This window comes from Myxocyprinus asiaticus, chromosome 7, assembly GCF_019703515.2.
Source record: "Myxocyprinus asiaticus isolate MX2 ecotype Aquarium Trade chromosome 7, UBuf_Myxa_2, whole genome shotgun sequence".
In the NCBI taxonomy this organism is placed as follows: domain Eukaryota; kingdom Metazoa; phylum Chordata; class Actinopteri; order Cypriniformes; family Catostomidae; genus Myxocyprinus; species Myxocyprinus asiaticus.
In genome coordinates, this window is record NC_059350.1 from 957,501 (window position 1) to 975,466 (window position 17,966).

The 17,966-nt window shown below is 38.8% G+C and overlaps 1 protein-coding gene across 2 annotated transcripts in view; it reads right to left on the minus strand.

The window, feature by feature from the left end:
• The window catches only part of LOC127443478 (adhesion G protein-coupled receptor L1-like), a 54,995-nt gene that overhangs the window by 34,491 nt on the left and 2,538 nt on the right, over positions 1 to 17,966 (minus strand). For both annotated transcript variants that reach the window (XM_051702123.1, XM_051702121.1), the window contains exons 2-3: positions 5,040 to 5,167; positions 4,415 to 4,628 (exon numbers count right to left, since the gene is read on the minus strand). In XM_051702123.1, coding sequence (XP_051558083.1) covers positions 4,415 to 4,628; positions 5,040 to 5,103 — 278 coding nt within the window. In that variant the 5' untranslated portion in view covers positions 5,104 to 5,167. The remainder of the gene's footprint in view (positions 1 to 4,414; positions 4,629 to 5,039; positions 5,168 to 17,966) is intronic.

Genomic DNA, 17,966 nt, shown 5'->3' on the forward strand with positions numbered 1-17,966 from the left:
CACCTTTTCACGTTACACAGCATAAGATAAAGTTTATCAAAGTTACCTTTCTCAAAAGCTTGCTGTGACAGTATCATGGTACAGTGATGGTACAAAATGGTAAAATCTTGGTATTTTTATTATATACAGTGGGCCTATATCATGGTATTTATAGGGAAGGCTACTCCAAAGAACATGTCCAATTAACATGGTATTGGTTTGGTTTTGGTACTTTTAAGCGCTTTCATGTAATGTAAGTGTTTTGATACACTTTTATTTAGAAAGTATCTTTACCTGCAGTAGACAATCGTTCACATGCTGCACTCGCACTTGCACATGATCTTCATCACTGGCAAACGACTGAATGCAGCTGCAGGATTTGTTTCAAAGAATTGTAAGTAAATATTCACTTTATTCAGCATTGTTTTTGTTCTCTGTCTTCTAAAGCATCCCGTTACTCTTTTACTGCGTGACAAAGAGCTTCAAACAATTAAGCCCACACGTTAGACAAATTAATTGAGAAGAACCAACTCAATTCACGCATCGGGCATCATTTCAATTCACAAGCCCCATGCTCGTGAGTCTATGGCTGTGTTCACAATGGCATCCTATCCATACTACTCTCACTGTTTTTTGCCAAACACAGGTAGAACAGAAACAATAAGAGCAGTATTGTAGTAAGGCATTTAGTACACGGTCTATTTGTTCTGTGGGGGGCACCACAACACGTCGTCAGAACACACAGGGTGCATTTTGTTCGACACAGATTGAACACATACTTATTGGTTTGGTAGATCGGCGCCCCTGAAGTGATGCTGCCCTAGGCGCTCGCCTATGTCGCCTAATGGGTTGACTACCAAAAATAGTCACATCCATGTGATTAGCCCCCAAGACTAAACATATATCTAAATTTTGATCTAAATCACACATTGCACACAGAAGATATGAGACACTTCCCGTTTCCCATTTTTCACCATTAATTTAATGCCTTACCATGGCAACACCGTTCGATATATAAAAAAATCTGTTCACAATTTAGCATCTTCAATGTCTTGGCATAATATGTCTAAATGTGGTGACAGTCTCATGAATCCCCTAGGAGGAGTATTTAAAAGTTCAGAGACAGCATTGTTCAAAAAATCCAAAATGGCTAACTTTCTGTTGGGAGGAGCTAATAACTATAATTATGAAAGTTGCCCGGCTTGATGAGAACTACATATGTACCAATTTTGGTGACTGTAGGTGAAAATGGGGGTGCTACAGAGGCAGTCTTACATGCCCTAATTAAAGGGGTTGCTACAGAGTCCCCCCTATACGCCCATGTGTGAACTTTTGCCCAGCCTTAAAGGCCAACGACTCTGATGTGTGTGCAAAATTTCATGAAATTTTAAGCATGCCAAGTGCCTCAAAATACATGTGAATACACATAAAAGGAATAATGACATTAATTGTCATGGCAACACTGTTTAAGATATCAAGAATCCCTTCAGAATTTTAAATCTGCACTGTTTTGACATTATAAACAAAAAAAAAAAAAAAAAATTGAAGCAATTCAGGTAAACATAAGAGGGATATTTCAAAGTCTGTTAAAAGTGTCACACTTCCTTCCGCCAGTTGGTGGCGCTACGACCGTGACCCACAATAGCCACATCAATGTAATCAGCCCGCAAGGCAAAACATTTGGCTCAATTTTGATGTAAATCACATGATGCACGCAGAAGAAATGAGACACTTCCTTTTTCCCATATTTTGACATTAATTTATTGCGTCGCCATGGCAACACCGGTTGATATATAAAAATATGTTCACAATTTAGCATCATCAATGTCTTGGCATGATGTCACCCACATTTGGTACCTCAAACCTGAAAAAGTTTGGTGATGGTAGCTCAAAAGGTGTGTGCTACAGAGCCCCCCGAACATGTCCATGCTCTAGGTGGCGGAAGAGATGAGACACACATGTTCAACACTTGAAGAATGGAGAATAAAAGCAACCTTTATTGTGTATTTTTTTGAAGGTTCAGTTTTCATCATCGATTTATCTTTTGTTGAAAGAAATGATTTTATCAAAATTAGTCAGAGGCAGGGCCGTTTCTGAGCATATGTGGACCTAAGCGAAACAGCGAAAAAGTGGAATACTTAAATAATTATAGAAGTGTAGGTTCTGCGTACCGGTGAGTACCCACCCACTTCAAGCACTGAATATGTTAGATATCTCTGAAAACAAGATTAATTTCATGTCACTTTAGATATGGGGTGTTTAGGTTGTTTAAAAATTATTACTGGAAAACAAGACAGAAATATTGAGTAAGAAAATTATTTTTTGCAGTGTACTGTCACACTACTGAAAAGTGTACAGTAGTTCTGAGAAACTTGAATATTAGAGTGAAACAAACTTTAATGACTTTTATCTTAGCTTTGCAATTTGCGGAACATGTTTTATTTCCTGGAGAATTTCACTAAAACAGGCCTAAAATCTCTCTGAATGTGAGTTCTTCAAACTGGAACAGAACATGCTGATTTTAAATAGAGATGGACACAATTAATTTTCAACGGTGCCGTCAGAGTTTTTCATAGAATAGAGATGAGCTGCATTCACGGCTCAGCTACAGCTGTGATGATGTGAATGATGGCAGTTCATCCCTCCTGCTCAATTAAATGAAGAAAATCTGCTCATTCTCCCCCTCCTCGTTGTCTCTCTGTCTCAGTGTAAATGGACAGAGTATAGCTGCATTGATTAGTTCTTCTAGGAAACAGCGGCAGCACAAACACTGGGGAGACACACTGACGCCGAAACACTCACACGCAAACACACATCTGTTTCACTATATTAGTGAGGACATCTCATAGACACAACGGTTTCAATGGAGTAGGGCTGGGTAAATAAAAAGAAAGAAAAGGTTTTCCAATTAATCACAATCTTTATTTAAATGATCCTGATATCAATTCTAAAAATCACTTAGTAGTCAGTTTTCAGCATGTTGAATACTGAGATATGACCCTCAGAAACAGACATTATGAACAAAATGTATCTTTTTAATGTATTATTCATAAATAATCTTATTTTAGAAATATGTTTTACCCAAGTAATGTAAACTCTGTGGGCCCGTTAACAGGTCCATAGGGGGGCGCTATATCGCGAAAACGTTTTCACTTAAACGTTAAAATATCGGTATACAGTACATAAGTCAAGCATTTGTGGTATCGTTTGAAAGCTTAGAATCTGAATTTGTTAGAAATAACCATCAATTCTGCATTTATGTTACTTAAAATAACAAAATAAGGCCTCAAATCAATCACGTTGAAAATTAGCGCCCCCTAGAGGTAATGGGGTATAAATATATATATATATATATATATATATATATGAAAAAAAGTCCTTCATATAGCATATAAATGGACAAGTTATATATCAATATGAATGTGACCTGTATAGTCACATGTTTGTTGCCCTAATACCACAGTTCGAATATATGATTTCTGTAAGTCATCAAATACAAATGTCTCTTTTATGCTCTGATAACTGCTGCTGTAAGCCCCAAATAGCCCAAAACTTTATAACTGCTTTTACCTTAGGGAGCTCTCTAAAAAATTAGCCATTGTTTACTTGTCTGTGAGCTTGATTGGCTAAATAATCTAATGTTATATCTTAGATATCCAGAACAAAATATGCCATCCAGAAGGAAAAGCATGCTAAACAAATCATCAGAAAATACGTTTTTGACTATTTATGATAAAATGTTTTATATCATTGCAAAAGGGAGGATCTCAGCTTTCTAATGACACTTAGATTGAGCTCCTAGTCCACTCAGAGGACGAGATATTCAATGAAATAATGAGGGTGGTGCTTGAACTGAAAAATAGACTGAATGTCTATGGACGAGCACATCTGTGAGGGATAAAATGTGTTAGAGCGCCACCTACATTTCTGATCGGCATTTTGTGATGGAATGTACTAGGGAAAACATTCTTTGTTCTAGTGCTTCCTGCCATGTAGTGGAATAAAATGAGACTTTTCAAAGTGAGGTAGAGGGAACAGAACCAGAATTACATGTTTACAAAGTCAGTAAAAAAAAAAAATATATATATATATTTTCAAGAAAACCTTTTGTTTATCATAATATTATAAACACACAATATTATTTATAAATAATTTGTATCCTTTTTTTTTTTTTCCGGGGGTTCTCTAAAACATTTGACCAATTCATTGCAATTAGTCCACAGTATGTGTGAATGGTGAGCTTTTATATTTGAGTGTGAAAAATTGCAGGCAGCAGTTAAACAATGCACCACAGTATGTCCTTGAATTACCTACATTTTAAAATGTCATACGTTTTACAACCTTTTTGTTGACTAAATAAGAATTAGATTACAGGAGCTAAGTACTTTGTAATCAGATTACACCCAACACTGCTCAGAAGTACTGCCACACACACCTGTGTGACATGATCTTGAAGGCGTCAGGTTGGTAACACTGCACGTTCTCCATCTGAAAGGGGTCAGCATCACAGATCTTGTCATCTGTGCGCCCGTAGTTTGCCGTCTCTATCATGATGACATCACTTCCTGGGCAGCGCAGCTCTATAGGATACCCCTCACAGGCCAGCTCTCGCCTCATGAGACCGAACGGCATCGCTGCCCGGCTGAGACCTGAAAACCAATCACAAACACACACTTAATCAAATGACATCCTGTAACAGTGTTTTAGATACATTGAACATGTTCTGTGGTCCCACAAGTGCATTTATGGGTCGGCAAATCACACTTAACAATATCTGATGTGCATTTTTACCTCTTCAAACTTCTGAGGGTATGATACTTTGATATTTTATTCAGGGTGACAAATTAAAGGGATAGTTCACCCTAAAATAAAAATTCTGTATGACTTTCTTTCTTCCATGGAGATGTTGCATATTAGCCTCAATCACCCTTCACTTTTATTTTATGGAAAAAAGCTGTAACTAAAGTGAACTGTAAAATGGCTTTGGCATGGTATTTGAAGGGGCCTTGAATTTCGCATGAAACCCGCAGGTGTTTGTGCTGAGGTGATCATGTACCTACCTTGTTCTGAGGGAGCAATGTTGCTAAGCAACAAAGGACACATCCACAGTAGCAACAGCGCCATGGTAATGACAGAGGAACGGACAAGGTGAAAGGGGCGGGACAATCTCCCTATAAATCTGATGAACCTGAAGAAAGAAAGACAGAGAGAGAGAGAGAGATAGTGTGTGTGTGTGTAAATTCAGAGGACTTGATGAGGACTGACCCAGTTGTGTCTGATGTGATTATTGAGAAACCCTCAAGAAAACACACACACACACACACACACACACACACACACACACACACACACATAGTTTGTTGACAATAAAAATATATAAATCTGATAATTATCTAAATCTGCCAAACAAAATTATTGGAAAATTGCAATTGTCTTCGTTCAGGGTTTGGGTTAGTCTATTGTCATTATAATTAGCTTTATATGAAAACTATGGGAGTCTATGGTATGATTATATGTAACAGTATGCAAATATTACAACATCATCATCGCTGTCGGTCAGTGCTGGGTAGTGATGTATTACATGTAATTTGGATTATGTAATCAGATTACAAATATCAAGTACTTCTAATTGGATTAAATTAATACCTATAATAATACATTTTAAAATACCTGTTACTGGACTACAGTTACTTTTTATGGATTAGATGATTACATATAAAGAAGGCAATGGCAGTACATTGTTAATTTATTATCACACTAATCATTCTCTTTTTTTAAATCGTTTGCATTTTTAATTCTAAATCAGCATACCGCTGATATACCTAGCAATGCCATTGCTGTTGATTTTATGTCCATTAATGTTGGTAATGTTGCTATTGTTTTGTGCACTTAAAATGAACTTGATGTCTCAGTGTTTTGATTTTTAACTTTGACCATGCACTGTCATTGCTGTTAGATTTAATGTTTATTGTATGTTCATTCATGTAATGTTTAATGCACTTTTTAAAAATATCATAAGGAGCTCTTTTTGTGAGGCTCTTTTTGTTTGTAATAAAGAATGGAATACATTTTCTTTCTTATTGTACTTTTATGTTAAAATATTACAAAGTTATCCTACTCAAATGCATGTGACATCAAATAAAATAGAATTAGGTTGGAAGTAATCCAAAAGTAATCAGATTAGATGTAAAATGCAATCTACGAGATTACGCTACTGACTGCATTTTTTGTAATGAAATTTGTAATCAGTACCTGATTACAATTCACAAGTAATCCGCGCAGCACTGCTGTTGGTCACATTGAACATTTTACAGAGCACAACAGTCTGGTTCCGGAAGTAAATTTCTAACAATTTATGAACCTTTAAAGACAGACCTACCATAAGCTCTGAGGCTGTTAATCAATGGTAAATGCTTCTGTTGAAGCCATCAGTCTGTTTATTCGTAATTATATCTTCATTTGTAAAAATATTGTGTTTATTAGTGGAAATCTTGGTGAAGAACTACATTACCCATAATCCTTAAGAAAGATCCACCAATCAGAGAATCACATCAGAAACTCCGCCCAATCCCATGATGCACTGTGAATGATGCAGTCGAGTTGCTCTCCCAACTACTCAGACAACTTATATATTTGTATATATCTGAATATTTTACAATAACATTAACATATATTGTTTATACTTATAATTAACAACTTTAAATCAACAGTTTTGATTATGTCATTCGCAGTGCTTCATAAGATTGTAGGTAATTCCCTCATTAAGTACACAGTCTTGTATCTTTGTCTTTTTGTCTGATTTTCAAACACTTTTTTTGCTTCAAAACAAAGTGTGTAATGTTCTGATTCACCTAGTTGGTTTGGTTCTTTGGGCACAGCTCTTACACATCATCAAGTACAAAGTGCTTGTAATCAGATTACATTACCTAAATGTAATTCAAAAGATTACGCTACTGATTACAGTTTTAGTTGTCTAAAGTGTAATCAGTGCTGGATTACATTTCAGAAGTAATCTACCCAACACTGGAAATCCCTATGGAAAAAATGAATGGGAAAAATACTTGCATAGCCAGTTACTAAACATAAATAATTCCCTACAAATGACTAATTACTTATCTAAAATGTAATCAGATTACTTTTCTGATTACTTCATATAAAAAATCACATTACAAATTATTTTGTAATAAGATATAAGCCAACACTGTCCGTAACCAAGTCTTTTATTTATTTATTTATTTATTTATTGACCACAAGTCCGATATTGTTGTAGCACTCGCTGCTTGCTGGATTGGTGTTTATACAAATGATCACATCAGATGAAAGAACGATTTTTCTGTTCAGTCCTGTTTTTCTTTTGTTTCTGTAAAGATCACAATGCATCACCCTCCAGTGAGGGGCACCTCATGCCACAGGGTAATCACACAAGAGGCCTGTATGCAAATCTGCAAGCCTCAGTCTCAACTGATTTAAACCTATATAAACCATGTACACGTAGACACTAACAATTTCAATTTCATTTATTCGAATTATTCCTGACAATAGAAGCAGTTTATAGCTTCATTTTAGGGTTTGGATTTTGTTTAAAGCTAGAAACATACAGTTGTGCTCAAAAGTTTGCATACCCTTGGAGAATTGGTAATATATGTACCATTTTTAAAGAAAACATGAGTGAGCAGGAAAAACACATTTCTTTTATTTCTTATGGGATTCATATTCAACTGTAGGTTATAACAGAATGGCACAATCATAAAACAAAACATGGCAACAAAAAAAAACATGAAATGACCCCTGTTCAAAAGTCTGCATACCCTTAGTTCTTAATACTGTGTATTGCCCCCTTTAGCATCAATGACAGCGTGCAGTCTTTTGTAATAGTTGTCTATGAGGCCCCAAATTCTTGCAGGTGGTATAGCTGCCCATTCGTCTTGGCAAAATGCCTTCAGGTCATGCAAAGTCTTTGGTCGTCTTGCATGAACCGCACGTTTGAGATCTCCCCAGAGTGGCTCGATGATATTAAGGTCAGGAGACTGTGATGGCCACTCCAGAACCTTCACCTTTTTCTGCTGTAACCACTGGAGGGTCAACTTGGCCTTGTGCTTAGGGTCATTGTCATGCTGGAAAGTCCAAGAGCGTCCCATGCGCAGCTTTCATGCAGAAGAATGCAAATTGTCTGCCAGTATTTTCTGATAACATGCTGCATTCATCTTGCCATCAATTTTCACAAGATTCCCCGTGCCTTTAGAGCTCACACACCCCCAAAACATCAGTGAGCCACCACCATGCTTCACAGTGGAGATGGTATTCTTTTCACTATAGGCCTTGTTTACCCCTCTCCAAACATAGCATTTATGGTTGTGACCATAAAGCTCTATTTTGGTCTCGTCACTCCAAATTACAGTGTGCCAGAAGCTGTGAGGCGTGTCAAGATGTTGTCATTTGTGGCATTGGCGTAGTAAAGACTTATTTCTGGCAACTCGACCATGCAGCTCATTTTGTTCAAGTATCGTCATTTGTGCTCCTTAAAACAACCACACCGTCTTTTTCCAGAGCAGCCTGTATTTCTCCTGATGTTACCTGTGGGTTTTACTTTATATCCTGAACAATTCTTCAGGCAGTTGTGGCTGAAATCTTTCTTGGTCTACCTGACCTTGGCTTGGTATCAAGAGATCCCCGAATTTTCCACTTCTTAATAAGTGATTGAACAGTACTGACTGGCATTTTCAAGGCTTTGGATATCTTTTTATATCCTTTTCAATCTTTATAAAGTTACATTACCTTGTTACGCAGGTCTTTTGACAGTTCATTTCTGCTCCCATGGCTCAGTATCTAGCCTGCTCAGTGCATCCACATGAGAGCTAACAAACTCATTGACTATTTATACACAGACACTAATTGCAATTTAAAAAGCCACAGGTGTGGGAAATTAACCTTTAACCTCACCTTGTGTGTCTGTAACAAGGCCAAACATTCAAGGGTGTGTAAACTTTTGATCAGGACCATTTGGGTGATTTCTGTTATCATTATGATTTAAAAAGGAGCCAAACAACTATGTGATAATAAATGGCTTCATATGATCACTATCCTTAAATAAAATACTTTTTTTTGCATGATCAGTCATATTTTCAAAATCAATGCCAAAATTTCACAATTTCTGCCAGGGTATGCAAACTTTTGAGCACAACTGTACATACAGTAAGTAGATGCAAGCGTTTAGCCAACACATTGCGTGGTCAGACTGAATATATTTAACATGCATTCTTGCGTTACTGTGATGGTAACAATCCTCCATACTCAAGGGGGCGAAAGAGGTACCTTAAAAAGTCTGTGCATTAAACTAGATGTGTTATTATTCTGGTAAATTGCTATAAATGTATTGACTTTAACTAACTTGCCCAGCGAAAATCTCTTCAATATGTTGCTCTGTCATGACAGTAGTTGACTTGAAAGAGAAAACTCACCGTAGAAGCGGACAGTTCACACTAATCTCGCTATAGCATACCTTGTGGCACCATTGAGAATGCAATGCGTATTTGCGTTGCGTTATGAATTGCAGTCTGACACATTTTGGAACGCAACAATGCTCAAAATCGAGCTTGCATAGCTAGAAGCATCTGCATTTACATACTTATGAAGAATATGTTTTGACTTTAAGTTAATTACCATTTGGATGTAAATGTTATCCTCATGTAAATAAAATTTTTATAACAATAAAGTTTGTATGCGAGTTTGTAAGTTAGTATGGTTCACAATAACCCACTCAATAACACTGTTCTGTTACTCACCAAAAACACTGTTAGCGTGAGAGCTCAACGCAAACCCACCCACGTAGTTAAGCTGCAGCAGTGACAGAGCGCCACATTTGCAAACTGTTGCGCTTTACCTCTTGGTACGTCTGACGCATCATCCTCACTAGGATCAGTGGATTTAGGTTGCACATACACTGATGAGCCAAAATATTATGACCAGATGCCTTATATGCTGTTGGTCCTCTGCGTGCCGCCAAAACAGCACCAACCCGCCATGGCATGGACTCTACAAGACCCCTGAATGTGTCCTGTGGTATCTGGCACCAAAACATTAGCAGCAGATCCATCAAATCCTGTAAGTTGCAATGTGGAGCCATCGTGGATTGGACTTGTTGGTCCAGCACCTCCTACAGATGCTCAATCGGATTGAGATTTGGGGAATTTTGAGGCCAGGGCAACATCTTGAACTCTTTATCATGTTCCTCAAACCATTCACGAACAATGTGTGCAGTGTGACGGGCACATTCTCCTGCTGAAAGAGGCCACTGCCATTAGGGAATACCACTACAATGAAGGGGTGTATCTGGTCTGCAACAATGTTTAGGTAGGTGGCACGTGTCAAATTGATGTCTACATGAATGGCCAGACCCATTGTGGTCCCAGCAGAACATTGCCCAGAGCATCACACTCCCTTCACTGGCTTGTCATTTTCCCACAGTGCATCCTGCTGCCATCACTTCCCCAGGTAAACACTGCACATGTACACTGCCGTCCATGTAACGTGACTCATCGGACCAGGGGACCTTCTTTCTCTGCTCCAAGGTCCAGTTCCAATGCTTGCATGCCCATTGTAGGCTTTTGATGGTGTACAGGGGTCATCATGGGCACTCTGAGCGGTCTGTGGCTACACAGCCCCATTCGCAAAAGGGTGCGATGCACTGTGTGTTGTGACACATTCCTCCTGTAATCATCTACTGTGACTTGTGCCAGAGTAGACCTTCTGTCAGGTCGGACAAGACGGGATAGCTTTCGTTGCCCTCGCGCATCGATGAGCCTTGGGCACCCAACACCCTGTCGCTGGTTTGTGGTTTCCTCCTTTCTTGGACCACTTTTGGTAGGTACTCACCACTGCTAACCGGGAGCACCCCACAAGCCTTGCTGTTTCAGAGATGCTCTGACCCAGTCGTCTGGCCATAACGATTTGTCCCTTGTGAAAGTCGCTCAGGTCTTTACTCCTGCGCATTTCTCAACATTATTTGATCAACGTTACTCACTTCACCTGTGAGTGGTCATAATGTTTTGGCTCATCAGTGTATTTCTGTAATACTATTTACGTACAATACATTTAAATGCGCACTCAGTATTTTTTATGCATGGCGTCTTGTACTTACAGTGACCCCTAGTGGTGTGGATGCAGCATCATTCAAAATCAACAGCAGTACAAATGCAATTGTAGAAATGTCAGCCATGATTAATTAAATCCATGAATAAAAGTTTCCAATAACAGGGTGGTTACTAAGATTAAGCAAGTCGTATTCGGCTGGTCATGTGATCATACCTTGGCAGCCCCCATGAGGGGACCGTCTCCATGTAGAATAAAACGGCTTTTATAAGGTTACTGATCTCTTGTGAGTGTTCAATATTTATTTTACATATGTTTCAAAATTACTATTTATTTCTTTAGGCACAAAACTTTTTAAATGAGGAAAACAATTACTGACTACTTCTTTAAGGCTTGAAAAATATGTACATATGTACCTCTGTTGGCATTTATGTGACAGCTGAAGGGTGTGTGCCACTTAATGAGTCATTGTAAGGGAAATCGTGTAGTGCTGACTGTATGACTTGGGGGCGACAATGAACAAGGAGGAAATACAAACATTTCTTTAAATGTGTTGAGTGGAAAAACACCAACTTTTCTGTGAAAACTGTTTTAGAAAGTAATTTTAAAGTTAAATAATTAGTAAAGTGATTACTTTTTCAATTAAGTAATTAGTAAAGTAATCTGTTCACAATATAAGAGAAGTAATTAGTCATTTGTAGTGGATTAATGTTTAAGTAATTTAGCCAACACTGGCTAAAACAGTTATAATGTGAACAAGTAAATTACAGCATGAACTGTAATAGTTCAAACCAAAAATGTATGACATCTGTACATCTATGGAACACAAGAAGAAATTCTGAAGAATACTGACACTTTTTTTTTTCTCCATATAATGAAAGTGAATGTTACTAAGTCTGTGTGTGTGTGGCTCTGGAAATATTTTTTTTAAGGCTCAGTTAACCAAGATCCCTCCAGACATACTAACACACACACACACATACACACACACACTCATTGATTGGTTGGTGCCCGGTCACTCTACGTACATTCACCATAGCAACGCTGCAAGAAGGGTTGCAGCAGCAGCTGAAATCTCCTCTTATTTTTGCTCATTTGTTTTTTTCTTCATTTGTTTTGCACTCAGTTCTGCTGTCGGGATATTTTCCGCTATGATCTATGTCTCATTTTCACAATTATCATCATACACACTTAGCACTGTGAAACCCCTGCGGTCTCAGTCTCTATTGACGGTGCAGTAAAAATATTCCACAATCCCGAGAGACGAAATCAGAAGATTTATCATAAGAATCTTCACTGGAACACCAACACAAAACCTGAAATCCAGCCGCAGGCTTCCCTACAGCCCACACAAACAACACATCTGCTATTACACTTAAATCATTTACAGAAATAGAGAGAGCTTCAAATGTCCAACCTGAAAATGTTGGGTTCAAAATTGAATTAAACCCTGGAAACAAATGTTTTAGGGTTTTGAAAAATGTACAACAAAGAAGTGTTGTTGTAAGTGTTGATGTAAAATTAATTAGAGGTAACGCCAAATATTGTAATATTAATTTTCTTAGTTCATGATCCTTAGTGTAAACTGTTACGGCCAAAGTATACTTTGGTTTTCCATGTGCCACTATGTCTCGTGCATGATGCACAATGCAAATTCCGTCATCAGCACAGTATGCGCAGTCCGCATGTTTGAGCAATGTTGGTGTATGCGCCTCCTGTTGACTGAGCAGTCATATTGTGTTGAGTCGAACGCATCCATATATGGGCTCATGGTTAAAACAGTATATTTTGAAAGGCTGAGTGCTAGACTGTGCTTGAGACATAACAACATGTGGAAAAACTAGGTGTACACTAGCCCCATGTAGCCCAGGTAAAAATGCATTTTTGCTATAAAAGGCAGATCCGAGCATGTTTCCATAGATCTACAAAATTTCCAGAGAATCACACTTGTTCAGTGAAGAACACTGAGCGTGTTTACATGGACGTTCTTACACCAATTATGCTTAAAAATCTGACAAAGTGTGTGGTCATGTAAACACATTAAACTGCTTTCATTTATCGGTGTAAGTTTATAAACAAATAAACTGATCGACAGGGGTAGATTTTTGCAAAATCTTAAGGATTTGTACGACTTTCTAAATTTGGCTAGTTCGTGTGACATCGTACAACTGCAATCATATGAATTTGTATGTTCTTGTTTACAAACGTTAATAAATTCATTGACTGTTTCCCTCTGCGTTTGGGTTCCTTTGTCCTTGGGCGAGTGGCGTCATTGTTTAGAGGGTTCAGGGATACCTTTCGTGGTTTGGACTGATCACAAGAACCTAGAGTACATCTGTAGCGCTAAATGTCTTAACTCTAGGCAGGCTCGCTGGCCGTTGTATTTCAAACATTTTAATTTCACTCTGTCGTATCGCCCGGGCTCCAAAAACGTCAATCCCGACTCCTTATCTCGATGTTTCAAAATTGAGACCTCCACCACCCCAGTGGATACCATCCTCCCCGCCCCTCGAGTGGTGGGCATGGTATCCTGGGAGGTGGAGGCTAAAGTCCGCACTGCGCTACGTAACACCGCGCCCCCTGCCACATGCCCAGCTGGTAAGCTGTTTGTTCAGTGATCACAAACACATATCCTTCAGTGGGGTTACTCGTCTAATGTCACCTGCCACCCGGGGGCCACTCGTACCCAGACACTCATTAGAAAGCGTTTCTGGTGGCCATCGCTTGCACAGGAAGTTCGCCAGTTCGTTGCTGCTTGTCCAGTTTGTGCGACAAATAAGACCTCCTTGTAACCCCCCGGCCAGACTCCTCCAACCACTGTCAGTCCCTTCGAGACCCTGGTCGCACATAGCCATGGACTTTGTAACTGGTCTCCCCCCTTCCCCCCTCCCATGGCAACACAGTCGTTTTGACTGCAGTGGACCGGTTTTTCGAAGGCGGCTCATTTCATTCACCTCCCCAAATTACCCTCAGCAAGGGAGAAAGCGGTAGTGGTCATTAATCATGTCTTCCGTATCCATGGCCTCCTGGTCGACGTGATTTCTGACAGAGGCCCCCAGTTTGTGTCACGTTTTTGAGCAGAGTTCTGTCGACAGCTGGGGGCTACAGTGAGTTTGTCCTCTGGGTTTCACCCACAGACAAATGGGCAAGTGGAGCGAGCAAACCAAGACCAAAACCAAGCATGATTGTTGGTGTTTGAGTATTTCTGTAACTGCTGATCTCCTGGGATTTTCAAGCACAACTGTCTCTAGAGTTTACTCAGAATGGTGCCAAAAACAAAAAACATTAAGTGAGCAGCAGTTCTGCAGATGGAAGCACCTTGTTGATGAGAGAGGTCAACGGAGAATGGCCAGAATGGTTCGAGCTGACAGAAAGGCTACGGTAACTCAGATAACCACTCTATACAATTTTAGTGAGCAGAATAGCATCTCAGATTGCACAACATGTCAAACCTTGTGGCAAATGGGCTACAACAGTAGAAGACCACGTCGGGCACTTTATTAAGCCCATAGTGTTCCTAATAAAGTGCTCAGTGAGTGTTTTTACTATAGCATATATTTTACAACATAGCAATGTAAAAATACTGTATCTCACTGGCTTGATATTGCATTTCAATCCCAAACCAGTGTAGAACATCAGCAATATCTCAAGCTAATTAATATTCATGAGCTCAGCCCTCTCCATGTGACGTCAAACCCACCCATCTTGGCCTGAAGTATATAATCCCTATCATGTTTTCATTTCTACAGCACCTGTCTTTCTCTCTTTCCCTCATGATCTGCACCACACACACAGATATTTCCCAATGGTTAAGTGACTTACGCAAATAACACCTTCTACTTCAGTACATGCAAAACACTGGAGACAGCCACACCCTCACACATACACACACACACACACACACACACACACACACACACAGTAGTGTATTTTCCCATAGATTCCCGCTCTGTCATAGGGTTGGAGGGCAGAGCAAGAAATTTACAATGACAATTAAATTACACATATTATTTTATTATTATTACTGAAGATGAATTTGGTGTCAATTGTATTCAAATTAACACAGATGGCTGTACACTTTTATGAATAAATGTTGTAAAGATGAAGTCAAATAACGCTGTGTGATCAACATGGACAAAATCCAGGCAATTATTTCAGTCTGTCTGCCGGAATTCAGCGTTCTGATTAAAATCTTTCACTGCTGTAGTGAGAAATCAAACACAACAAAGCTGTTCATCTGGAGTGTTTCTAAAATCATCAGCGTGTGTGTGTTTGTGTTTTAATGATTGGGGTTACTGTAATTACTATAATTCACCCTCATGCAGAGAAAACTCCTCTTTCGCTGGCTTCTGATTCTCCCTCCGTGTTCTACAGACATAAACAAACACACCACTCTAATCAACACACACACACATGCTAACACCCAGTGTGCACTATTTTGGAAAACATTCACACACAGACTCATAAGCTCTGTTCCACAACTTAGTGAGCTGACTCACTGCCTACATATTGAAGGAAGCTGCCTTCTAAAGGACAAAGTACAGTTCGGTTTTCCTTGTGCCAGTATGCACGGAATGTCCATGAACATCCTAGTTTTTTCTAGTTACGTGGACTGTTTTGCGCAAAGCAAAAATACGTCTTCCAGATGTAAACACACACATCAAATAGACGTCTGGATGACGTACATGTGCTAACAGAGTTGCGGTCAAATGAGAATAATTTGTTTTTCGTCACATAAATCAGTTTTTCAAGTATGACTTCGGGTCGCGTTCGGGTTTGTAATTACTGAAAAATAAACAGGCCTACATAATTTGTTTCGTGCATGTTCTCTCTTTCAAAGAAACGCGTGAACGGACGAGTTAGGGGCCATTCATACTGAAAGTTTTTTTATACGTCTGCTCTATTTTCCATTGTTTTCCTATCCCTGATAGCACACATACATCACCCGGACGTCTATTTGATGTGTGTTTACATCTGGAAGACGTATTTTTTACGTTGTTTGCTCATCTGCAATACGTCTATAAGACGTTTCCTCTCAGATGACTTTGAAACGTTTCAGATTTAGAATGTTTGTAAATCTGATCTTTTTAAGATGTTAAGCAGATGTTCATTTGAATGTTATGCTTTCCAGATGAAACGCTCATCAACAAACATCTCGGAGATGTACATGTGTTATCTAGGATGTAAGCACTTGCTGGACAGATGTCTTTGACTGTTGCATTGCGTCTCGCTGTTTCTTAAGCATCTTGCACAGGACCAACATATCGGCACTTAAAAAATGGTAAGTTAATGTTTTTTTTCCCCTTCTGCTCTAGTGTGCTGAGGGGCTGCCATAATTTGTTAAAACTGTGTATATTTACTTTTACGGATGTTGCCTATGATGCTTACAAAAATACAGCCTATTGCAACTACTTGCTTGGAGAAGAAATTATAAAGAGAGTAAGCGGTTTCAGGTTCAGTACCATTCGGGTTGGGTCACAAGGTCTCTGGTACAGGTCGGGTTTCATTTTTTGGCATCTATACCCCTAGCCCTTTGGCAGCATCCTAATACTCTACATATGCAGAAACTCACACAAACTGTACACCACTCAAAGCACACTAGTGATTCTACACAATTACCCGATACTCTAATGAGCACAAATATACATGGAGCATCTTATTTACTGGTGTTATTCAAGTCAAAAACAAATATTTAATACAACTAAATCAGCCTGACTCCATCATGTCCCAAAAGACAGTTATGAATCTGAACAATACAATTAACTGCCAGTGTGTTTACTACAATTGATGTTTAAGAATAAGAAGCTGCTGAGAAAGAAAATAAAATTAATAAAATTAGAACGTTGATGTTCTGCGGGTGAGTTTTTCTTATGATCTAAAACCATAAATCTGAACAGAAATGACATACAAGTGTTGGGGCATAAATGAATGACCACATCCTGAATTTCCCCTTTGGGGTTCAATACACTTCTTTTCACCAATGCTTTTCATCGAACCACTAAGTAGACAACATGCATTACATCAGATATTCTTTTTTCTGATCTTCATCCATTTGCTTTGACTAGTGACCTAGTGACCAGCATTTTTGCATGAGTTTGTGTTGGAGTTTTTGCTTGTTCAACCAGCCGTGGAGCTTCATGAGATCATTTACTGCACCTTTATAAACACACACATACTGTTAACAGAGACACACATTTACCCCCCCCCCCACAAAAAAATGGCTGTGTTTCCCAATAACATTGCAACTTAAGCTTTAACGATCATCTTAACTAACGTCGCTTGTTATTTTATGATGGAGTAATGCCTGTTATCCAAACCAGCACGTAGATCGCTCGTTATAAAGTATAACTTAAGTGCTTCCTTACGGGAGCTGTCCAGTCCAAAGGTGCTGATCACTTTGGCCAGTATGACCAGGTGTTTGTCTTTTCAACATGAAAATAAGGTGGAAATACTGACAAACATGGAAGTTGTTCGTAACCTTGTCGAGGCACCGAAATGTAGTACCTAACTATTATAGAATTTAATAAAAAAAATAATTATGGCTTTAGTAAGATGGAGTTTCAGATGTATTGATGCTCAATCATAGAGATTAATGAAAGCGATGCAATAAATCAATCTAACGTGAATGTACGCTATGTGAATCATAAGCGACTCTCACTCAAATGTTTTTTGGCTGGAAACTGAACAAATGCACAAAGAGCAGGATTAAAATGATGGGCATCAGTATTGAACTACTCATAGACCCATCTAAATATTAATAAATCATCTGATTAGAGTTCAAGGCACTGTGTACTTGTAGACTTACTGCCATTATGCATCATGCAATTTGTTACTGCCCTGTAAAAAGACTACAGGCGAGCCGATTTCAAACAGCCATTGGAGGAAGGAGGAAGAGGGAG